Below are 25,368 nucleotides of genomic sequence, written 5' to 3' on the forward strand. Positions count from 1 at the left end.
ATTCCCCAGATTATTTTTCACATCATGTTAAAATCACCACAAAGATACAATTATGTTTTTCATCTGTCTCTCCCCTGGCGCTGCTTCTCACTGATGTCACTGTCATTTAGGGTTAGAGTTTTCGCCTCAGTCTGTTTTCCCACTGAACAAACCTGGCTTGAATTCTGACGGTTCTGTCAGTACTGCCGGTCGGTTGCGACAGCGCTCGCTCTCGGAGCATCGGCTGAAGAACCACGAGGTCGCAGCCCCCGGGCTTCTCCCGAGTCTCTGTTTGGGGGCGTCCACGTGCAGCTCTGGAGGGCCCTGGCCCTTCACCCACAAGTCGGCCGGGGCCTGGCGTCGGCCAGCAAGACCCCCGAGACTGGAGCCCGGGCCCAGGAGGGAGCGGCCACCACCCTGGCTGCGGGTGGGGAAGCTGGCCTCACGGCCCCACCCAGGACAGAGGCCCCGCCTTCCGCCCCATCTGAGACCCACTGGGTCATGCTTTTGGGAGGCAAACACCTTGAATCCTGAATTTTACAAGATGTGCATCAGATCTCTTGGAGAGAAACTGCACAGATTGCTGGTCAGAGAGCAGGAGGGATTTGGTTGGGGTCAGCTGGGAAGCCCGAGTCCTGCTCCCAGGCACCGGGCTGTGGCCCAGCAGGCACCGAAGCGTGAGCCAGGGGGGCCCGCCTTGTCGTCGTGAACTGTGCGCACTGTGCGGATGTAGAAAGACGGAACGTCACTGGGAGAATAAAAGGGGACACGTGACCCCCCCAAGAGAGCAGGGGCCTTTCTGAGCATGGCTGTTCCCGCCCTCCCTCCCCGCTAGGCCACCACGCGCCACAATCTGGAGCCACAGGCCCCGCCTGCCCGGACGAACGACCCAATAGGCCTCCGGGGTCAGATGCTCACGCTCACCCTGCCTGTGGTGCCCAGGGACAGTCGGGGCTCAGCTGGGAGCTCCCAGGATGCCTCAGCCGAGGGCCCCGGGGCCCCGCCCCAGACTCCTCCACGTGGAGGGCAGGGGGTTGGGGTGTCCCGCTTCAGAGGGAAATGTACAGTTGTGCTTGCTTTAATTTCGTTTTCTTCTTTGCAGCAGTTTTCTTTCCCCTAGGAAGTCAGTGTGATTGGTCAGAGAAACTTCTGATGACAGGCCTGTGCGTGAACCATTATCCAAAACGTTGAAAGCAGCCGTTCCGGAAGTGGGTGCTCTGTTCCTGAGACACACTTCCCACCTCCACCCGTCAGTCCAGATGCTCCGAACGAGGCGACGTCCGCGCCGTGAGAGACCGGACGCCCTTGGCAAGGGTGAAAGGGGCAGGCGGAACCTGGGTTTGGGGCCCCAAGTTTTTGGTCCCACACCGCAGCAGCCATGGCCCATGGGCACCAGATTCTAGAATGTGCCACTGGGATCTGGGATCCGAATGGAAACAGGAACGCAGAGGAGGCAGACTCATGTCCCTGGCGAGAGGGTGGCGGCCTGAGCCCACAGAAACTGAGGTGTACTCGTCCAGTGGCCTCCAGTCCAGCCTCCGGCAGCCTGACGTCGGTGCACCCTGCACAGCAGTGAGAGCAGCCTGGAGACGGAGGTCCTGGTCAAGGGGGAGGGGAAGCAAAGGACGTATCGGGAAACCCCGTCAGGTCAGGAAGGTGGGGGAAATCACGCATCCACGGAGCCCCAGGAGCAGAGCTGTGCACTGGGGGCAGGTCTGCGTCCTGTTGTGCCACAGGTGGCTCAGGGGCTGGCAACGCTCGGGGGGGGGCCTCCGGCTGCCCCTCCCACCCGCTGCCCCCAGACCACACCCTGCCGCCACCCGCCCCCGCCTCTCGTGGCCACCAGCAGCACTAAGGTCTGGGATACGCAGCCGCCGTGGCGCCTTCACTGCTGCTCGATCATCGACTTGTCTTCCACGCACAGGAGAGCGCACCTGTTTTTAGACTTGAACCCAAACAAGCCCCCGTCTCGGCCACAGCAGCCACCTGCCAGGGCCAGTGTGTGCAGAACAGCTCTTCTGGGGCCTTCTGCCCAAGACTGTTCTGGCGATGCGCACACCAGGGCGGACCTCCCTGCCTGCCGTCTGTGCCCCCAAGCCCCTCGGCTGGGTGCGCGGCCAGGTGGCCCGGCTGTCCCCGCACCCCCCAGAGCTCGTCGTGGGAGAGGCCAGCCACTCTCCGCGCCCTGGTTGCAGTGGGTTTGCTTTCTGGTGGGATGTTAAAACGTGCTGCTCTCTTCGCAATGTTTTACTGGCCTCTGTCTTGCTGTAAGTATTCCGGTATTGATTTTGGTGAATTTCTCCTCTCCCACGTGGACAAACACAGGCACACGTGGTCACACACACGCACTAACACACAAGCTCACGAGCACACACTCGGGCTCACACGTGGGTGCACAGTCATGGGTGCGCGCGCATGCACTCACCCTTGCAGATGCAGCACACGCACACCTCTCCTCTCTGACCCCGGCCCATGTCCGGCAAGGCATCCCCCCGCCCGCCTCCCAGCCGCCGCCCAGTCTGAATAGCAGCGCGAGCCTGGCGCCCCGTGGGCCACGGGCTTCACGGTCACCAGGGTTCGCTGGCCTCCCGCTGGTGTTAAAAAATACGGTGATATTGGTTTTACTACAAACCTTTTATTTATATCTCAGCTTCATTTATATCTCAGTATGTTTCTTTGTTTTTAGTGGATGTATCTTCTACTTAAGAGTGTGAAGAAATTTCTGAGAATAATTTTTCATATTTTGGAGAACACTGAAATTATACTGTCCTTCTAGCCTTAAGTATTTCAGGTATAAAAATACTTTACATGTTTATTGGCTATTTTATAACAGGCTCCAAATAACCCTGTTTTTGCTCCCTCTTTATTTCTCCATAAACATTTTCTTTAAAACCCGCGTCTCTGTTGCTTCAGTGGCTAAAACCTACCCCCCGCCCGCCAGCCACAGCGGGAGGGAAGCAGGGCACCCAGCCATGCCCAGCAGCCAGGCTGCCCTGTCCTCGGGACCCCAGCTCCGATCCTGCCATGACCACAGCGCCCGCCTGCCCCCCGCCATGTCCCCGGTTCCCGCCTGACGTCCTCTCAGGATGGTACTTCCCTGCAACTGACATTGAGTCGCTTCCTACTGTGTGTGGTCCTGGGTCATTTCAAGAAGCTTCCGGGAGCCCTGGCTGGGCGGTCCCATGGGAAGGAGCGGCCTCCATGCACCCAGGCTGCAGGCTGACCCCCGGTCAGGCGCCAACGAGAAACAGCCAAGGAAGATAGATGAGGGGACAGTGAACCAGCGTCTCTCTCCCTTCCTCGCTCTCTCTCAAATTAAGAAATAACAGTTTTAATATCAGAAAACTGCAGGACAGACTGGGGAAGGGCAGGTCCATAGGCCCAGGGATGGGGAGTGTGTGCTGTGGCCTCTGAGGGACACCCCCCTGAACCTGAGGGGCCACCCAGTGGCAGGACCTCCATCCAAGGTGACTCCATCCAGCAAAGCTATCACTTAGAATGGAAGGGCAGATAGAGTGCTTCCCAGGTAAGGTCAAGTTCAAGGAGTTCATCATCACCACGCCCTTATTATACGGAATGTTAAAGGGACTTACCTAAGTAAAAGAAGATCAAAACTATGAACAGTAAAATGACAATAAACTCACAACTATCAACAACTGAACCTTAAAAAAAAACTAAGCAAACAATAGACCAGGAACAGAATCACAGAAATGGAGATCACATGGAGGGTCATCAGTGGGGAGCAGGGAGAATGGGGGCGAAGGTACAGGGAGTAAGAAGCACAAGTGGCGGGTACAAAATAGACAAGGGGAGGGTAAGAATAGTATAGGAAACGGAGAAGCCAAAGAACTTCTATGTACGACCCACGGACATGAACTTGGGTGAATGCTGGTGGGTAGGGGGTGCAGGGAGGAGGAGAATAAAAGGTAGGGGAAGATGGGGCAACTGTATCCCATTTCAACAAAATATACTTAAAAAGTAAAACAAAATTAAAAAGTCAACCTTTAAAAAAATTAAACCACCACAGCAAAAGCCATGGATTCCGTCCATATCTTTGGAAGAAAGATGGTGTTTTATTTACTTCGCAGTAGAAGAGAGAGCAATGTGGTTTCACTTAGGACGGTCATTGTTTGGGCCTCTCTCATCCATCTGAAATGCACACCAGGGCTGACGCGACGCCCACGGAACGTGGCCTGACATGCCTGGGCACCTCCGTCACAGCGCCGGGCGTGTGGGTGTCCAGGTTAGAGAGTGGAGTTTCAGCTTCTCAGCCAGAAGTTCGGTGTTTTCTTGTCAGTTACGGAAAAGGTGCTTTGTGGACCCAGAAGGCTGTGATGTTTGGCAAAGGTCATGGGTAAAGAGGAGGCGGCGGCCGGAGAACAGCCTGAAGGCACCCCAGCAGCTGCCCCTGGGGCAGGAGCTCGGGGAGAGGTGAGGCCCTCTCACAGCGGCCACTGGGCGGGGTCCCCGAAGGTCTGGCCCGTGAGCACGCCGGAGAGCCTGAGGCGAGGAGTCCCGGCCCCGGGGGCAGGGAGTGAGGCAGCTGGGAGTGACAGCGTCACCCCGGGGGTCCTGGGTGGGCATCATCTCACATTCTGGAGGGAAGAGGCCGCGTGGCCTCACGCTCAGTGTCGCTCAGTGTCGAATGCCCCGACCTTCCTTCCTTCCTGCCAGGAGCTAGTTTTGCTGACCACCCGGGCAACCGCCACTGTAGGACCGAGTGGCTCCACGGGGTGCTTCTCTCCGCAGGGGCTGCTGCTGCAAGCCACACAGGGAGCGACCCTGCCCTGCGAGGCCCCGGTCACATCCCAGTGGTGCCCGCACAGTTCCGGGCTGGTCTCCCCTGCAGCCGGCACGCCTGGTTGGCGGAGGTGGGGCTGGGCAGGAAGGCCCGGGCTTCACCCGCCGAGCCCCTGAAGAAAGAGTGACGACCATTTCTGAGGCCAGTGGGGGATGAGCAATTGCACGAAGATGTGAATTTGTCCCGGACACGACTGCAGCAGATGGATCCCCGAGGCCTCTGCTGGCCATGAAAGGAAGTCTCCCCGACCTCCCTGGGCGCGTCTGCCCCTGCGCTCCAGGTCGGGGACGCACGTGCTGCTCCCTCCCCAGGGGCCCCTCTGCCTGCCCGGCCCTCCCCACTCTTCCCGTCAAAGCCAACGTCAATTCTTTCACCATTAGGTTCAAAATCATGGACCCTTGTTTCTGGGCAGCCTTGCGTGGTTTCCCCGTGGTATGAACTCCCTACGTCCATCCAGCCCTCGCTCCCAGGCGTCTGTGTCTTCTCCCCAGCCTCGCGGGCCAGAAGAGGAAGGGCCTTCAACTGCATGGGCTCACTTTCCGGCCCCTGTTGAAAACCTCCCCCGAACCACACGCATGCAACGCACAGATTTAGTTTGGGGTCAGTCCGTGGGAGACACTGTCACAGCTTGAGGCCTTGCACCCCAAGTGACTCACAGCCTCCTCCCGAAGATCCCCTCACCTGTCAGCTGCGCCCAGGGAGGCAGCCCCCACTGGAGCCCGGACTGCGGTCAGCTCACCACAGCTCCTGGCACGGCCGCAGACCGTCCCCAGCTGCACGGTGCTCAGGGTGGGTGGCCCTCAACCGGGGGACATGTCTGAGACCCCTAGGGGTGCTTGGAACCACGGGAGGCTCAGCCCCACATGTACCACGCCTGTTCCATATGCACATGTCTGTGGTAAAGTCCAGTTTGTAAGTCAGGCACAGCAGGAGATGAACAACGGTAACCGATAATGGCATAAATTTAATATACTGCAATCAGAGTCATGTGAGTGTGGCCTCCCCCCTCCACTAACTTTTAGATTTTTCAGTCCAAAATGATTCCTGACTCTGTCACTCATTTGTTTCAGGGGACCCTCTGACAGAAGCCACCATCCAGGCTCAGGGCTTCTTAGCACCACATGCCGCGGTCGGTCAAACAGCCCTCACCCCGTGTCTCACCCCGCGTCGCACCCTTAGTCCGGGCCCCGCCCCCCAGCTCTGCCGAGACCACTGCTGTGCAAGGCGCTGCGGCAACACCAGCACCAAACGCTTGTTCTTCTTCGAGCTGCGCGGGTGGAAGACTTGCTCTTGCCGCAGACCTCAGCGTCCCCATCATGTGCCCGTTTCCTCATCACGTCCAGAACCCTCACCTTCCCAGGGGTGACGCCCCAGCCGCGACCTCCCAGCCGCCTCTGTGCCACCTGCACCGCCAGCATCGCCGCCCTTGTGCTTCGGGGCCACTCAGGTGACACGAGGGTGGCTGGGACGCCACCACCTCCGTCGGGCCATCCAACAACCCAGATGCTGGGTGCCAAGGGTCGAAGAGGCCGGGGGAGCCCGCAGACGGGGGCACTGGACACAGGGGTGAGTCATGTCCCAGTGGGCTTTCGTCGCGCTGTCCAGAATGGCGTGCAATTTAAAACGTATGAGCTGTCTATTTCTGGAACTTCCCATTTAATATTTTGGAACACGGCTGACAGAGAGTGACTGAAGCCACAGTATGTGAAACTACAGGTAAGGGACAAGTACTGGACCATAAAGCTATTAATAGCAGCAAAACTGCATCTAGCCAGGAAGAAACAAGTGGAGTGAGTTGTTTTTAGTCAGGGTATGGAGCAAAGTTGGCACCGAAAACACGTGAAAGGGGAAAAAAGGAGGGAGGAGAGATAGAATTTTGTGTCTATAGCCCTCTTTGGAAAGCCCCACTCTGCCATTTCAGTACATCAAAAACAGTTGAATATTGGCGACTTTATATGCTTCCATCTAATAATGCCAACAGCAAGACCCCTGCTCGCCTGTCCCACCCCGACCTGCTGCTCCTCCAGGTGGGGGCAGCGCTTCGCACAGGTCAGCCGCCTGGCACTTCACCAGGGCTCTTTGGGGAGCACCTTCCCGACAGGAAGAGCTGGGCGCCTCCTCCCGGGACCTGCAGCATGAAGTCTGCTGTGCCGATGACGAGGAACGAGCTCTGAGCGTGCCAGGAATGCCTCCCCACGGCAGTCCCAGGTGAGCCCACGAGGCTTGTCTGATCGGAGGGCGTTCGGACCACCCGCCCCCCCGTGGGACACTCCTGCTCCGTGGCCCCTGGAGCACGGGGGGCCGAGGTGTGCCATACCAGGACGGGTGCCTCGTGGTGGGCCGTTCCCATTCCAGCACCAGGGGGGTCCGCCCAGCCGTCCAGGCGCACAGCCTGGGCCGGCGACACAGAGCAGTGCTAGCCTGTAAGGTGGAGACCGTCCACCTCGCACGTCCTGTGCGGGGATCGGGGCGGGGGTGCCGGTCAGCCTGCCCGCACAACCGCAGGACGGCTCTGAGCTCCCTGGCTGTGGCCACACAGTGGCCTCTCGTAGCCTCCAGGGCCCCTGGGCTCTCGGCCCATCCCCACTGCCCCCCAGCTGTCCCCTCTCCAAAAGGCCTCCGGAGAAGCAGCCCTAGGGCTTCTTCCCCTCCTCGGGGTGCCCTCCCTCGAGCTGGCCCCACCCTGGGACCTCACTTCCCATCTTCTTGGTCCCCCCTGCAGCCCCACTGTTGCCAGTGCTCCCAGTTCCTGCGCTTCCCCGGGGGACCCACAGCCTGTGGCCAAGCTCCCTCAGCAGCTCAGCGGCTCTGCAGGGCAGGGGGCAGTTACAAGCCCAGGGCAGCACCTCCTTCGCACACACGTGGGGCCCGCCTGCGTCCGCGGATGTCACAGGTGGAGAGGACGCCCTGGACGGGCTTTCTCAGGAGAGAGACTCGTGGTCCAGGAAAACCAGTAACAGGGACGCCTGTCGACTCACAGGATTATCTCACGAACCAGCTCACGGAGTGCAGCCAGTTAAAAGCGAACGTTCTCCGTAAGCACGCTATTTACATCTCTGGCGTCTGACGGACGTACAAGAACCGGCTCCTTCGCTGTCGCAGCACACGGCTCAGCGCCCCAAAACAGCGGACAGCTCAGAAGGCCGACCCCGGTGGCCTCGCGCACATACTGCCGCACTCGGCACCCCCCCGCCCCCCGCCCCCCGGCCTTCACCAGCCCAGCCCAGCACCTGCCGCCTGCCCCGCCCTGAGTGCGGCCCGCCCACCACAGTCCCACCGCCCCCCCAGCCCCTCCACCCCCTGCACGCAGCCTCTCCGCGCCTCCTGGGAGGCCGACTGGATGATGGGCTTTCCTCCAACTCAGGGCCTCTTCCAGGTCCTCGCCATCTAGTCCTTACATAGGCGAGGCCTTTAAAGATATTATTTCGCCATCACCATTTACCTTCACTGTGTGTGTGCGCCTAAGTTATTAGTCAGCTGTTATCATGTACATTAAATAACTTTAAATTTCTTTTTCTTAAACTCATAGTTAACATAACTGGAATTGTGACTTGCTTTGGAGAAAATGCATAGAAAAATAAAGGCAATATATTTAAAATTAAATATTTAAATATTTAAATATTTATATTTAAATAAAGGCAACAATTTAAAATTGTTTTAAAATAAAACATTCACAAGAAACAGATAAAAACCTAAATAAATCGAGACAAGATGGACAGAAACGGCCGTTTCCTGTGAAAGTCGCCGCAAAGCTGGCAGGAGCCGCCAAGTGCTGGGTGCTGTTGGCGGGAAGCAGCTGCGGGGGAACGGCTGTGCGGCCCCGCGAAGAGTCCGAGCAGCTGGCCACGCGCGGCTCTGCCCCCAACGACTGGCACGTGGGGGCCCACGGGCACAGCGGCGGCGTTGCTGGGGGAGCGTGGAGGCCAACGTGGCAGGCCCCACACGGGCGTGTGGCTGAGGAAGGAAATCACGCTCCAACACGGATGAGCCAGGAGGACACTGTTTGGGGCGCAGGGAGCCGGGCATGCGGCGTAGATGTGAGTCCACTCCCGGGCAGTCCCGGGGCAGCACAGCCCGGAGGCTGCCTGGGGGACGGGCGGGGGACAGGCGTGAGGGTGTGGTGGGGACAGGCTGCTGGGTGGGGGGCGAGGACCTCCCAGGGGCGGGGGCAGTTGCACAACACGTGAACGGAGTTCATGCTACCAAACAGCACATGTGAAACTGATTAAGATGGTGATCATGTTACATGTGTCTCACCACGATTAAGAATTACATTTTAAAATAAAAATTAAATGATGTAACTGAAATTAAGACTGTTAAGAGTGTATGGGCTTCTTGCCCTAAAACTTGCTTTATTTACCTATTTTAACTAGTGTTAAATAAATTAACAATGTAGTTACTATTACATAAGTGGATAAAGATGTTTGGATAACTCTAAATCTCAGAAAAATGAAAACGAGCTGCTCTAAGTTTTGCCTCTGGAAACCCTGCAAGGCCAAGTGTGCACACTCAGGGGTGGCATGTGAAGACCCCAGGAGAAGCCCCCGAATCCAGGTCTGACGTTTCTCCGGGGGTCGGGGGACTGCAGGCGGCATCCCAGGAGGCAGCAGGGATGAAGCTGTGAGGCCCGGAGAGATGGGAGCCCCACCCGTTTCCCAGGTGGGATGGGTGACCCTGGGTCTCCCCCCAGAGGCCCTACCGGGATGGCACCCACGTTGTTGGCCAGGGTCCTGGGAAGACTTGGTTCTGGGACCTTCAGAGGCAGCTGTGTCTGAGGAGGCAGCAGGCCCCAGCCCTGCTGGTCCGGCCAGCACCACGCAAAGACGGAGCCCATGGGCAGAGGCCGGCTCACTGAGCAAAACCAGGGCCTTGGGCAGGCCCAGCACCACCCCAAGTGATGCCCCGCTCTGCAGAGTCTGGTCCGTGCAACAAACTTGAGGTTGTTTTTATTGAAGAACACCCGCTCTGACCCCACCACATTCTGTGCGGAAGGGAGGCTGCCGGGTCCCTTGGAGGAGCTTCAGAGGTGTGTGGCCCAGAGATGCACTGGGCTATTCAGGGGCCGACTCCAAGCCCGTCCAAGCCCTGACGTCCTCACATCGGTGGGCCGGACTCCACCCAGGTCAGTGGTCACTCGGCTACGAACAGCTGAAGTTTGCCGTCCAAGGTGGCCGTGGCGAGCTGTGAGGGAAACAAGCATGCGGTAAGTCCTTGGCCACCTCCCATCACCGGGAGACCGGTCAGCTGAGTGAGCTGGCGGCCAAGCTCGTCAGTCACTTTCTAGAACACCCAACAGTGTGTGAGAACAGCCTCACGGACCTGAATGCCCAGCCCCAGGAGTAGAGGGACAGATCCCAGCCCTCGGGCTCCTCACTGGCACTGGGGCCCCCTGCAGGCCCATCCCCTCCATGGCCAGGCCCACCCATCCTTGCTGCTCAGGACGCCCGGCCACAGGTGGCTTCCCACCCTCCCACCTCCTGCTGGGCCAGCTAAGCAGACTAGGCTCCTGGCCCGCCGTCAGCCCTTCAGCTGGGCAAGGCAGGAGGGCCAAGGTCATGGGGCCAGTGAGACCTCTGGTTTAGGCCTTGGTTCGCTCAGGGCCACAACATGAGGATGGGGCAGGGACCCTCTCCGTCCACAGTGCCGCGAGGGAGCAGCCTTCCCTCTGTGCCTCCTCAGAGGCGTGGGTGTCCCACTCCACCCATTCGTTCCTGGTGTGTGTTTGTGACCAGGCAGGGGGACAGGCGGCCTGAGTGGCGTGGATGACGGGCCCCAGGAAGACAGGGAACGAGCTCCACGAGGGGCTTAAGAGAGGCCAAGGTACATAACACGAGGCTGTTGGAGCCGGGGGACCAAAGGTAGGCAGGCACGGGGTGAGGGGACCCCACAACTCCTGCAGGGGGGGCGGACAATGGGGGGGCATGAGACCTCAGAGGGCAGGGCCAATGGCCGGGTGGCGGGAGCCAGGACCAGCTTGGATGGGCAGAGAGGACAGGCCCTTTGTCACATGGTCCCTGGCACGCCCGAAGGAGCTGAGGAACAAACACGGATCTGGGAGCCACAGCATCCCGAGAACATGCCTGTCAGCACCTGTGATGTATGTCGTCCTCACCCTTCATTCCCTGTAGAAACCATGTGGTTCTCATTCTCTGGCCCCCACGGTCAGAAAAAACAAAACAAGTAAACAGCAGAAAACCCCAACACCCTTGGATCGCTGCGGCCGCCCGGTTTCCGCAGCAGCTGCGGCCCCTGGGCTGCAGCTCACACTCTGGTCCGAGGGGGCGGAGGGCTCAGGCTCCCGGCTCCTGCCACATGGGCAGTAGTCCCCAGGAGGGGAGTGCGGCTGATGAACACGCTGTGGGGAACAGGGGCTCCTTTCCTAAAACAGAAGGAGGCCACCCCATCCCAGTGGAAGTGCAGGTCCCACCAGAGCAGGCACTCAGCCCACTGTGGCCTAGGGCGCACTCCAGGCGGTGACACACGAGGCCCCGAGGCTTTGGCTCGTCCACCTGCACTGCTGAGCAGGTGTGAAAGGGAGGGGAGGGAGACGGGGAGCCAGAGGCAAGGCTGCGAGGCCGCCCTCCGTCGGCCTGGAGTGGGTCCTGTTTCTGTCCTTACGGAGGGCGGGCGGGGGCAGGGCTCTGATGGCCTGGCAGACACAGAGGCTGACCGTGGTTGGGGTGGCCAGGAAGGGTGCTGGGCCTGAGGAGCCTGCAGGCAGCGGGGGGAGCCCCGAGCCCAACCCTAGGTGCCCAGGGGAGGCCAGGCTCTCTCAGCCTAAGGCAGGAAATGACCCCAAGTCACGCAGGACAGTTGACGACGCCTTGCAGTTCGTCCTGTGATACAAGGGGAGAGTCACGTGACGGATGAGAAGCCCTGGGGCTCAGCTGCCGCTGTGCCTGGAGCACCTCCCCAAGCCTCAGACGAGAGAGCCCTCAGACACGGCCTTGAAGGAGACGTGTCGGGGACGGGCAGAGGCATGACATGATAGGGGACTTGAGACTTGGAAAGCTTCAGCTTAAGGTAAAAAGTTGTAAGTCTAGCAAGTAGTGTGTATGTTAAAGCGTCTGTTTCAGAAACCACAGGTAAGGCCCGTCCCGGCTCTTGGAAAACAGCTGGCCTCCTGGGGCACTGGCTAGAGGTGACCGCCTGGGGACAAGTGGAGGCACCCGGGCCTTTGTCTTCCAGGGGAGCAGACGACCACCCCCCCAAGGAACAGGAGTGTTGCAGCTTCTGAATCTCAAAGCCCTGGCCGCACCCTGTTTGTCCTCCCCCGCCCCCCGTAGAGAAGAGCTGACCAGGAAAGGCAGAGGAAGAGGGCTGTTAGGGTAGGAACCCGCCATCTTCTCGGATCGCCGGCCGTCTGAATAAAGTGCCCATAAAAAGACTCCATCACTGTCATTGCTTATTGGGTTTCGTAGTGACAGGCAGCCCGAATGCCCGTGTCATTTCCAGTTACAGACACAGAATAAGGTGCTGCTGTAAAGAACCGAAGACTGACAAGAACCACAGCCAACGCAGAAGCAGCAGCTGAGTCACCCCAGAGGCAGGCAGCTGCTCCGGTGAGAGCGGCGGGGAAGGGCTGGGGAGAGAAGGTGCCCTGGAGCTCGGGCGTGGGGAAGTCGCCCCAACCCAGCGAGCTGGCGGGCTGCAAACCACGGAGGAGGCCGGGTGACCGGGTCTGACGTGGATCTGGTGGTTCCAGGAGAAGAGAACAGAGGGACTGGAGAAGAGGAGGCACCCCAAGGAACCGAAGCCGGGGTCACCTGGAACCGGGGCCACCGAGGCGTCTCTGAGAAAGCAAAGCGCGTCCGGGAGGCACACACAGACGTACCACACAGCGCACATGCACAGCCCTGCCCACTCGCTGGGCTTGTTCCCATGTCTGCCGCACTGGAGGGGCCCCCAGCGGACACCACGCTGGCCCCATGCACAGACAGGGTCCCGTGGGGGGGGGGGGGCACAGGGACGCTGCGCCGGCAACTCTGAGGGGCTGCGAATCCAGGTCCACGTTTTCGTACCAGACTCGTTTTTCAGTTTTAGATTCTACTATTAGTTACTGGCCATTAGTTTTGTCATGGAGTCCTTCGTGGAAAATAAATCTTTAGTTCTGACGGAAACAAACGGACCAACATTTTGTTTCATGTTTTATCACTTTCAAGTTTGGCCTCACGGGCCTTTCCAAGGCCCAGATCACGGAGCTGTTCTCCTGTAACCCCCTGCCTGCTCCCAGCTTCACCGTGCGTCTGCGGTTACGTCATCAGGTACGCGCAGGCTCCAACAGAAATACGGGTTGGCTTTTTCTCATAGAGAGCCATTCTTCCTAAACGGTGTGGCAAATAATACACCTTTCTCCCGTTGCTTTTTGGTGCCATACTTAAGTGGACTGTCCCCAAAGGGACACTGGTCACCTCGGAGTTCTCTGGTCCGTCCTTCTGGTTCTGTTTTAGACCCTTACTCAACGCCACATCGTTTCGGCTTCTAGGGTGTTGAAGTATCTCTCACCTAACGGAGAAACCGTGAAGTTAGATCAGCCTCCTACAAATCTATTCGTTCCCAATATATGTGTTTTGGAGTGAGCATGTTGACCCGTACTGGGATTTGATCAAGAGTGTGACAAATGCGCAGCTGGTGAAGACGCGTCACCCAGCAGCGCCGAGCGGTGGCGTGCGTCTGGAGGACGCGGGACACTGCGGATCCAGGTCTGCACAGCTCACTCAAGGTTACCGTTTCCTCCCCCACTCAGCTTTTCTCAGCTGAGCTCCCAAATGCTTTCGGTCTTGTTTGCTGCCACAAAGAAAATCTCGTTTTTATTTTCAGTTCATTATTATTGGTGTGTTGACTGTTGAAACTAGATTTTAACTTCCAGTTAAATGAATTGGATCATGTGCAAATAATGAGTCTCTTCCTCTTCCAAGCCTTTCACTCTTGTTTCCTTCCTTCATCGACCAGGACAGCCCGCATCTGGGCTGCAGTGGGACTGGGGGCGAAAGCATCGCCCTCCTGGCTGCTGTGGGGCTCAGGTGAGCCCCGCCAGGTCTGCCTTGTGGAGGGCAGGGCGGAGCTGAGGCCCATCCAGCCACGGGTGCAGCCCCGCTCAGAGCTCCTGCAGGGGAGCGACAGCTGGGGGTTACGCCACCCTGGGGCCTGCAGGGGGCAGGGGAGGGGACACCACCTGTTGGGGCTCACACAGCCGAGCCGCATGAACCATGGGTGCTCCAGGAGGCAGCACAGGACGGCATGTCAGTCAAGGCTGACATGGCACCGTGCCCCACGGGAGCACGGGAGCCAAGGCCTTCGAGCGGACGGTGGAGACAGCGGAGAGGAGTGGGGCTGGCCGGCCGACGCCCGGAGGACGCTGCTCTGGCTGCCTCTGAGGCCGCCGCAGACTCTGCCTTGCAAGACGTTACTGGCTGCCTCCCAGACCCAGACCTGACCTGACTCCTGGGCCCTGGTTTGTCGTCCCCGAGCTCTCTCGTGAGATGTCACTGCTGACCGTTTCTGAGAGGCTGTCACCGACGCTGGGCTGTCAGAGCCTTGATCGGACCTCATCAGGGAAGGCTGATTGGTGAAAGGCAGTCACCTGTGTGGGCTCCCTGTCACTCCTCGGTGCTGGCATCACCCGTAGGGCTGGTGGCCATGTGGGCGGCCTGGCGCCTCCGTGCTGAAGGCTGGACGCCGGCTCAGGGGAAGACCACGGCGCAGCAGCTCGTAGGGCAAGCGTGTCCCTCGCAAGGGTCCTGCCCCTCACACGGGGGCAGAGCCGTCAAGCCATCCGCACAGGCACAGAGCTGGCCGGGGGCCCCATCCCCCTCCCCTGTGGGTGTCCCAGCTGCCTCCCAGAGCCAAGCTGCATGGAGCCCTCAGCTGCAGAGACCCCCCGACGGGGCCGCACGCTGACCCAGGCAGAGAGCAGAAGGTTTACTTTGGAGTAAAAGCCTGAACCTGGCTCTCATCTGAAGGCTCTGCGGGCCAACGCAGCCCAGAGGCAGGAGAACACGCCGCCGTTTCCAGGTTCAGCTGGACGACCACCCGTCTGGTCACACGGGTTTCGGGAGAGAAACGCCCCGAGGACGAATGCGCGCCTCCTCGGCGTGTAGGCGTCTGTCTGCAGCGCCCGTCAGCTGCAGCCCCGACCCCGGCCTCCCAACGCAGACCCGGGCCTGGGCCCCCTCCTGCTCAGCCGGCTCGGCGTCCTGGGCTGGGCTGAGCAGCAGGGCTGAACTCTCTCCAGATGGCTCCAGTGTGCAGCCAAGGCTGCGCGCTCCAAAGATTTAAGTTCTGTAGTTTCATTCCTCCTCAAAGCTCTCTAATCCAGGATAAATATTTCCACTCCGTTCAAAGTTGCTGATCCAACATGTGGAAACGTTTTGTGGCTGTGCCCTGGCTTCTCCCCACCGGCTTCCAGTAACTCCGTGTCACAGGCCCCGTCCGCGCAGCCTCGCTGTCGGGGGGGACGTCCCGCGTGACTCGGAGCTGGCTGGCCCAGAACCAGGGTGCGTTCGTCCCCCCGGAACGCGCCGTGTGCAGGAGCCACAGGAGGGTCCAGAGCACACGTTGCTTTGAATCCGGCGACTGCGTCCTCCCTGCGTCCTGAGCGTGGCTACGGCCTCCACGCCAAGAGGCTGCGGGGTCGGCTGGCAACCCCAGAGCTGGCCACTCTGCCCGTGGGAGCTTGTCTCTGGCACGCTGCAGGGACATGGGACACACTGCACGGCAGCCATCCAGCGCCCTGTGAAATGCCGTGAAGGCGGTGCGGGTGTGTCGGAGCGCCAGGCAGGGTGGGCTGGGACTCCACACGTCCACAGCAGCTGCTGCCCAAGGAGGAGGGCCTCACCCACCTGGCCGCTCCCGCCATACCCCAGCCACCCCGGGCCCTGCGCCTGGCGGGCGAGGGGGTGGGAGCCTGAGGGGGTGGGAGCCCAAGGAGGCAGGCCTGTGGCAGCAGCTGCCCTCGAGGGCCTGGCTGTGCAAGTGGAGGAGACAGACGGCGGGACAAGACCCCAGACGTGCACGTCTGGCGGCATTTAACCCAAGACAGCCCTGCCCGGACGTGAGGCACATGCCACGTTCTGGAAAGGGGCCGCCCTGTCACACGTCTCTTCCTGGGCACGTGCTCGTGCGGCTGCTCCCTGCTGCCGCCACGACAAATGATCGCAAACTCAGTGGCTCGGAAAAATCACTTCCCAGTCCTGTTGGTCAGAGTCCAGAATGGGTCTCCCTGTGCGGAGACCATGGGGTCCGCAGGGCTGCGGCCTGCAGCAGACTGGCCTTGACCCTGGGCCCTGGCCCCTTCCTCCACCCTCAAAGCCAGCGACATCACGTCTCTCTCCCAATGCCTCGGGCTTCCTCCTGAGCCCCCGTGACCCCCCAGGACACTCGAACGATGCAGGGTAATCTCTGTGCCGATGAGGTGACGAGGACCTTCGCCCCATCTGCCTCCTCCCCAGAGTCACGTGGGGTCACGCGTCACGGACATTGGTGGGGTTGCTGTCCTGCCCGTCCTCGGAGAGGAGCTAAGGATCCGCAGAAAGAGGTGACTGGGGTCAAGCCATCAACATTCTCCCATGGCAACAACAACTACGACAAAGCCACTCGTGGCAGGTGCCCCGAAACACCACCCCACACCACACAGCCTCGCGGAGGACGGGGTCAGACCATCCCCACATGTCCTGGCTTCCTCGGAACATGGGCCGAACCCGGGCTGTCCTGCTGGCCACAGGTCTGCAGCCCTGAGAGGCGAGCTCACGCTCGGATGACGATGGTGGCGGCGGCAGCAGCCAGGGTCCCAGAGCTGCGGCTGCAGGTAGCAGCTCTGAGGGAGCCTCTGTCCTGTCCAGCCAGTTGCCACAATGGGCGCAGCTTCATCGAAAAACACAAACTCGGATCGAAGCTGCGAAGGTACCTGTGAGCGGCCAACGCTCCTATGGGTTGGTGGAGCCTCGCTGCCACACAGGCGCGCAGTGTCGACAGTCCTGGGAAGGAACAGGAGCGGGCCAGTCCAGGGCATGGGGCTCCCGGGGCTCCCGGGGCTCCCGGGGGCCTCCCACGCACCGCGCCTGTCGTCTGCTGCTCCGGTCCTTGCTCCTTTTTTTGGAAGGAAGATGAGAGGGCTTGACTGGGGGAAGGCGAACTGAGACGCGCCCCCTTCCCAGCCCATGTGGCTCGCGTGCATTTTTAACGCCTGCTGTAATTTCCTGGGCCTGCCCAGGCTCCCCGGAGCCTCACAGAGTGAAAGACCAGCACAGTCGTAAAACACCCTTTTCCCGTTACTTTCAACCTGGATCCATCCGGCCTACGCGAGGCTTCAGCCAAGAGCTGTGAAGCGGAAAGCTGGGCCGCCTGCCCTGCCTCTGGGGTGGCGCACGCGGCTGCCGGCCCTGGGAGGAAGGGCTTCCTGACAAACGGGTTTAAAATGCCGGGGACAGGTTAACCAGTGCTGGATACAGAGAGATTGGAGTGAAATTTATTTTAACGTGCGTCAAAAATCTGACGAGAGACAGAGTGGACGGAGCGGAAGGGCAGGTCGTGACCAAGCCCATGCGGGAAGCGGCGGAATCTCAGGGACGTCTCGGGGTAGCACTTCCCACGGCCGCTGGAACGCCGAGTCACAACGCTGGTGACCTCTGGGGGGGCGGCGGCACATTCCCCCTGTTCCCATTCTGTCAAGGCATTCATGAAAATCAATTATCTTAACTGCTTTGTTGCCTCTGCTTTTCATGTCTTTGGACACAGATCCCGTCAAGGACGGCGCTGCCCAGCTGGCCCCTCCCCGCAGAGCAGGTGCCGAGAGGCAGTGCCGCTCCCGGCCCGGCAGACTTTCCTGGGAGCCTCGTCCCCCCACGCTGCTCGTTAAGCTACTGCAGAGCACCCCTAACACCCTGGTGTGTTCCAACCAGTCACACCGCAGTTCTCAGCCGCCGGGTCACGTTCTCTTCACGAGGTCTCTCTGGACAGAGGGACAGACAGACAGAGACGTGAGTGCTATGACCTCCCCGTGGGCCCTGCCTGCCGCACCCACCGCAGCACACCGGGCAGCAGCAGGAGCACCTTCCACGGGTGCGTGATGGGCACGGACAAGCGCCCTGACCCCCGAGCCCGAGCCCTGGGTTCCCCGGTGGTGGCAGAGCTGGGACTGAGACACCACAGCTCCAGGGCCTGGCCACCGCTGCAGCGCGGGACTTGGGCTGACCCTCACCCAGGGTCCGCAGGGCCCGAGGCTGGGACGGCCCCAGCCCTGGAGCTGCCCACAGGGGCTCCTGCAGTCAGAGTGCTCGGGGCAGCTACAGTGCAGATCGCTGGGCCCGGCCCCCTTGATGAGGCGGGATGGGGTGGAGCCCGGAACCTGCATTCTTCACAGGCCCGTGATGCGGCCGGCTCCAGGCTCTGCCGCGCCTGAGCCCCACACGGTGGCACACTCCACAGGACACGGGTGCAGGCTGGGCAGCCGGGGCAGGCGGCCAGACACAAGCTCACGGGGACCCTGCGTTTCGCTTGCCTGCTGTGCTGGGACCCTGACTGCAGCCAGTGCAGGTGAAACAGGTGAATGTACAGCGGGTGTGGGTTGGCCAGGCACCTGCAGCCTGTGTGCTCAGAGTGGGAGTCTCACAGGTGGCCCAGCAGTGGCGCCAGCAAAGTGCGTGCGGCCGGCGTGCGCCCTGAGGCTCCGCAGCCTCACGGACCCCCGGCTCTCTGGCCCTGCGGCGAGTAGGACCGCCCCCCACGCTCACAGGCGCGATGACACTGCGTCTTTCTTACAGGGGCTCGCAGGCCACTGGGCGGCCTGTCTGCTGGCGTGCGGGGGTGTCCACAGATGGCCACCGCTGAGGCCTGATAACACAAGACAGTGTCCGGCTGGACACTACGCCGTCCAGGGCTTTTGAAAGGAAGCTAAGGCACGAGTTCTGAGAACACTACTCTCTCCATTTCCTGCTTGATTTTCCAAACTCTACTCTGGGCTTTGACTTGTTTCCTCAAGAAACTTAATGCAGACACAGGTGGCTACCAAAGCGGCCCTGCTCCCTCCTTTCCTATCCTTCTCGGCCAATCACTGGAAGGAGGGAGGGGGCGGGGCAGCCAGAGGTGGAAGGTGTGTCTCAGGGGGAGGCGCCCCTCTGCCACCACACCAGCAGGGGCGTGGCCAGCCCTGGGAGGAGCCAGCCCCCGGGAGGCTGCACCCAGCGGCCACCGCACTCCCTCCATCCTGGAGGAGAAGGCCTGGAGAGGTGCGGGTGGCCTCGGAGGCTCCCAGACCCCTTCCGGAGGCGGGAACCCCGTCCTCCTCGTGGGCAGAGAGCAAAGCCCGCCGCGGTCTCTGCACCTGGGCTCTGGAGCCCGCCCGCCACAGCCGCAGCCGCTCAGGCCTCCTCCAGTGGCAGGAGCTCCTGGTGAAAGCAGGAAACACTGTGTGGCCCCCAAACGTGACACAAAGCTTGACCTACGTCCACAGGGAAGCCACGGTGCAGCCCAGCCGCGTCCCGGTCCCGGCTCACACAAAGTTGGCGGGTGGGTGGGGGTGTGGGGAGCGGCCGTGACCGGGACAGAGGCAGCGCCCCAGGGCGTCACACTGTGCCAGCCAGCGGCACCACAGACACACTTGGCACCTGCACACCAGAGACACAGAGAGCGAGGGCCCGTGTCCCTGCTGTGGACACGCAGTGCAGGGCAATCCACGCAGAACCGCCATGACACTGGGCCCTGCTCAGAGAGGCTCGGGGACAGCACATCACCCCAGGTGCAGCACTCCCAGACCGCACGTCAGCAAAGCCTCAGAAGTTACAGCAGATCACCCCACAGGGAGCCCTATCTCAGTCCGGGTCCAGGGCCTCAGGCCGCCGTTCTCCTCGACCCCGCTGACCCCACACGCACGCCTGGCTGGACCCGGACGTCCGTCGCCAAGGCCTCGGCGAGGTTCTGGCACAGTGCCAAGTGAGCTGCTGCCGTATTTCACTGCCAGATTAGCAAAGCAAGTCACTCTGAAGCTGCGGTCTTTAAACATCACGAAAGTACCCGACACTGAGTCTTTGCTCCTTTCAGCCACTTCTTTCCCCCGAGGAAAGAAAAACGCCCAACACCAGATTCTTCACAGCCAGTTTTCCACTTGGCACAAAAAAAGCAACAGGGAACACAGGAACCCGCCAGGGAGCTTTCTCTGTACATCAGCTGCACTGCCTTCCCGAACCTGAGGGACCCATGGTGCCCGTGATCAATGACCACGACCACGACCACAGTCGATGACCATGGGAGGGTGAAGTGGGCAGCAGCCACTCCAGCCGCTGTCCCGTGGGGCCGAGGACGGGCGTCACCTGAGGCCTGAGCTCCCGTTCTCTCCCCAACAGGCAAACACGGGAAGGTGAGAAGCATTTGCAAGCCCACTCCCAATTTGAATACTAGATGACAAAAAATCAAACTTCAAACTCGAGCAAGTCTATGAAATAGCAGCATGACCGTGGGGACAGAGGAGCTTCTGTCCACCCCCCACTCAGTCACCTCACTCCAGGGGCAGCTCAGGGTGGCAAGGCAAGGAGCCGGTCGGCAATGGCCGGAGAGACCCTCCGCAGCCCCTGCCTCGGGCCCTGCAGGCGCTCACAAGCCGGATGCCGAAGACATGATTTAAAACGTGTTTAAAGGCTACAAATGCAAGATGTTCAACACTGAGAGGCAGCAGAACCATGTTTTGTCTTCCCTCCACAGACACCCGAGGTGGCAGCTCGAGTGGCCTCTGCACTCACGTTAAGGGCAGACTCGAGACTCTGAAACAGTGGGTAGATGCATCGCGCCCAGCCAGTGGGCCCCATGGAGTCTCTTCATCTGGAACAAACTGCGAAGGACAGAAAAGGGACACATAGGAAACGAAGACTGGAGTGCCGAGCGGCAGGTGACATCGCCCCCAGCCCTAAAGGACATGAGCCTTGAGAAGGAAAGCAAACCCCCCACCCCGAGATCGAGAGCACCCTGGAAATGCGGAAAGAGTACGGATGCCTCGTGGGCATACCGCAGCCCTTTGCTGAGCTGACACCAGTNCCCCCCCCCCCCCCCCGCCCGACACTGAGCGGTTTCATGTGAACCATTTTCTTGTCTTTCATGATGGTGGCTCAAGAGCCAAGCAGGTCTCACCGTGACTCTGCAGCACCCAGCAGCACGGTGACAGTCCCCGACGGCTCCACGGGGCCTGCCTCTCCAGCAGGGACCACGGGGGCTCGGGGCCCCAGAGGGGGTGTTCTAGCAAACCAAGCGGGGGCTGCTTGGGCTTCAACGTCTCGGCCTCAGAACTCGCCCGGCACCTCTCTGCCACACTGAGTTGTCAAAGAGCCCCACGGATTCCCGGGCTCACGAGAGGCGGCCACAGCGTGCTCACCTCTTGAAAAAGCATTAAAACATTTTCAGCCACGTTTAAACATCTGAGACGCAGCACCCAGAAGGCGCCCTGGACTCGGGATGTGCGCTCACTGTCTGCTCAGAGGCAACAACTGCAGGAGGCAGCCCGGGCCCAGGGAGGCCCTGGCAGCAGCAGCGCATGGCCCTCAGCCAGGCCCTCGGGGGCGTCCTCGAGGCTGAGGGGTGCTGTCACCACGCACTGGGGACTGCGGGCTCCACGTCAGGTGTCCACCCCTGGGTGCACGGAACAGGCCTGGTGAGGAGGCAGCTCTCACCATGCCCAGCGCCCCCGTGCCAGAGTGTGCCAGTGGGGGTTGGGCACACCCTGGTATGGACCCCAAGCCCCCTTTCCCAGTGGTTCCTCACTGTCAGGTGGGGGGGTGCATGATGAGTGACAAGGGAGGCCACCAGGCAGGCCGCATCATTTGATTTCTGGCAAATTCTAGTTCTACGTAAGACCAACTTTATTTCAGGATGAATAAAAAAGAAAACAAAATCAACGCCTTCGCCACAAAAGCCTAGCAAGACTGTGTCTGCGTATGTCTGCATGTCCACACACCCACTCGAGCACAACAGCGCAAATTTTCTCAATGCAGAGTAGCACTGCCACACGAAGCCCCTTAGCATAGTCAAAGGCTAACACGTTACTGCCAACTGGGTTAATTCTGAGAATAAAGGCAGGTTCAGCACACTAAAAACGTCATTTGAACCTCCCCAGCTGGCAGGAAAAAAGAGAAAACATTGGTTATTGCAATAGCTGATTTTAACACGGCCTGCATTAAACTGAGCATCCATTCTTAGCAAACAAGAAGTAAAAGGGGACTTTTTATTCTGCAGAGTCGATTTTAAAAAGGAGCACCAATTTTAGAAACCTGCGACAAACATCCCACATCCCGATGAAGTGCCGAGGGCTTTCCCGAGGCTGCAGCAGCGTCCCGCCCCCCGGAGGGCTCCGCCAGGGCAGGAAAAGGGGAAGTGAACCGGGAGGGACTGCGAAGACAGAAATCACACTGTCGCCATCCACAGATTATGTGTAAAAATAAATGACACTCTCGTTAGTCACAGATCATGTGGTCTGTAGAACAGACTCTAATGTATTTCTGTAATGTGAGTGTAGCGAGATTACTGAACATTAAATCAATGGAGAAACATCCATTTTATTTCCATATACACATGAAATATAGAAAATAAAAACTTAGAGAGAGCTAACAAGGTGTGTAAGACTTCGCACTTGGAAGAGTGTAAAAACTGTGTCATGGGGACAGGAAACCTAGACAGACAGACAGACATCAGGTGTGTGGGCCAGAGGAATCGACACAGCCAAGGTTCCTCCGGAACTGCCCCGCTCACGTGGTTCAATCCCAGCCAGGTGTCCCAAGGGTGTTACAGGTCATTTAAAATCCACATGAAAATGGAAGTGGCAATGAGCGTTCAAGGCAGAAGTACAAACCCAGGTGTCTGGCCAGGGGGCGGGGAGAGAGGGAGACTGCAGAACAGCAGATAAGGTGTAATCTTCTCAACGAGGTATCCAAATGTCTGTAAAAATTAAACCCGGTACACACTCCACCCCACTCCCACAAGCGCCCCTGGAAAACAAGATGCTGCCTCCGTCAGTCCGGGAGGAGCGGCGACTCTTCGGGCGGGAGCTCCGTGCACGAGAGACGGTCGGTAACTAGACACCGCTTCTGGTGGATTCTGCTAAAACAAAGGAGAATCAACACCAATCCTCCTCAAATTCTTCCAGACAGTAGAGGAGGAAGCACTTCATAACTTCTCCCGCGAGGCCAGCACCCCCATCGGAAGGCCGGGCGCCACGACCACAGGGAGGGGACGGGTAGCGGAACCGCACCCTGGAACAGAGGCGTGAGAGTCCTCCGCCAACGTGCAGGAGGGCAAGAGCGGCCCCAGAGGACGGGCCGCACGGGGGGTCCAGCGGGGACCCCCCCCCCCGAGTGTGGTGCTGGTAGAACACACAAAATCAACTCCCGTCACACACCCGTCGGCGGATTAAAAGCACACCATCACCTCCACAGACGCAGGGGAAAAACGTGAAGAAACGCCCAGCAGACCAGGCGCCGAGGAGACCCGCAGTGGCCGGGGCAGTCAGACAAGAGAAAGAAATGAAAACCATCTAGAATGAAAAAGAAGAAATCAAACTCTACCTATTGGCAAACGATGTGGTTTTAATATTGAAAGTTCCAAACATCCATTAGAAATAGTGACCAAAGGGAGTAAAACAGCTTGTCCAGACTGCGGGACACAAAATCAGTGTAACAGAAATTAGCTGCATGTTTACAAACCAGCAGTACACATTCCAAAATTAAATTGAGAAAACAATTCAATTTACGATAGCATGTAGAAGAATACAATACTCAGGAATTCGTTTTTTAAAAAGATGGGCATGACCTGTACAATGAAAACTATGAACGGTTGCTGTGGAAAATGAAGTAAGATCTAAATAAGTGGAAAAATACCCTGTATTCATGGAACAGAAAACACTATCATTACAACAGTAAAATCCCCAAACTGAATTAGAGATTCAGTGCAGTCAAAACCCCCGACTTATTTTTCAGGCACAAAAACATCACCTGCCCCTGAAACTCCCATGGAAATGCAAGGGCCCTGAAGAGTCGCAGCAAAGAACGAAGTTGGGGACACCTCCCAGCTTCAGCACTTGCGGCAACGACCGAGACTCTGGGGGCGGCGGGCGCCCAGAGACAGACGACCGAGACTCTGAGGGCGGCGGGCGCCCAGAGACAGACGGGTGAAGCCGTGGACGAGAACTGGGAGCCCAGAAACCGGAGAGCAGACGGTCGCCTGACTTCTACCAAGGGTCCCAATGCCACTCGATGGAGGCAAAGAATCGTCCTTGGGACGAATGGGATGGAACAACTGTGTTTGCACAGGGAACAATGGACGCGGGCCCCTAACTCACTTTGCGTGGGTGGCCAGAGCACTCGTTTGGTTTTTGCTGTAAGAAGGACCCAGCAACACTTGGTTGTCTTTAACGGCATCTGAAACTATTTGGTTAGATTGTATCGTGACAGCTGTCATATCAGTGCGCATTTAAAAAGACTTATCAAAATTGATGAATTTCTTGCGGTCATTTTAATATTGAAGATGGAAGAAAATACACATTTTTGGTGTGTTGCACTTTATTATTTCAAGACAGATAAAAACACAACTGAAACACAGATGAGGGTGTGTGTAGTGCATGGAGAAGGTACCGACTGAACGTGTCGGCAGTGGTTTGCGCAGTTCCTGCTGGAGGTTCCTCGCTGGACGGTGCTCCCCGGTCGGGTGGACCAGCGGAGTCGACAGCGGTCAGATCGAGACGTTCACCGAGAACAATCAATGTCACGCCACACAGGAGACAGCTGACACACTCAAAATATCCAAATCAATAATGTTATTGGTAAAAATGAAAAATGTGTCTTTTATTTTATGGGAAAAACACGAACATTTTGGCTAACTTAGTATTAATGCAAAAACCTAAATGTGTCAGCTAAGACTACAAAATTCCTGCCGGAAAACACAGAGGTAAATCTCCGTAACTTTGGCTTTGGCAAACGCGTCTTTGAATGACACCCATACCACAAGCACCCAAAACACAGATAAACTGAACTGATCGTGATGGAAACGTCTGTGTGTCAAGGAATACCGTAAAGAAAATGAAGACAGCCCACCAAAGGGGTAAATGGAGGTCAGCTACATGTCTGGTTCGCGTCTAGTACTCAGAATACGTGAAGATCTATTAAAACAGAACAGTAAGTGTCAAAGAACCCAACTTAAAAATAAACAAAATACTTGAACAGAATGTCTCCCCCAGAAAAGAATTTCTCCAAAGAAGACTTAGGGACACACAGAAGGCCGAGAAGCACGTCAGTCATCTCCAACGTCACCCGCCATCAGGGAAACGCCCACCAAAGCCCCGAGACACCGCTTCCCAGCCCTCAGAGCGGCTGCAGGGAAACAGGAAATGACCAGCGCTGGCGGTCACTGGCTGTGCGGAGGTGTGGCGGCCCTTCGCGTTGCACGTGGAGTGTCCAATAACGCAGCACGAGGAAGAGTGTGGCAGTCCCTCCCACAGTTAGAGGCCGAATCGCTATGTGGCTCGGAAACCCGCCGCTGGGTCTGTGCCCGCACAGCGGATCTGGAAAGACGTTTAGAGACTTGTCCCCAAACCCCACAGCAGTGTGGCCCTTCGGCAG

The 25,368-nt window shown here is 58.8% G+C and overlaps 1 protein-coding gene across 1 annotated transcript in view; it reads right to left on the bottom strand.

Annotated features, from left to right (window-relative positions):
• Positions 1 to 9,750: 9,750 nt before the first annotated feature.
• Positions 9,751 to 25,368, bottom strand: part of WDR27 (WD repeat domain 27) — a 63,555-nt gene continuing 47,937 nt past the window's right edge. The window contains exon 26 of the mRNA XM_037064484.1: positions 9,751 to 9,961. Coding sequence (XP_036920379.1) covers positions 9,911 to 9,961 — 51 coding nt within the window. The 3' untranslated portion in view covers positions 9,751 to 9,910. The remainder of the gene's footprint in view (positions 9,962 to 25,368) is intronic.

This window comes from Sturnira hondurensis, unplaced genomic scaffold, assembly GCF_014824575.4.
Source record: "Sturnira hondurensis isolate 20B ecotype Veracruz unplaced genomic scaffold, ASM1482457v3 Scaffold0000167, whole genome shotgun sequence".
Lineage (NCBI taxonomy): Eukaryota > Metazoa > Chordata > Mammalia > Chiroptera > Phyllostomidae > Sturnira > Sturnira hondurensis.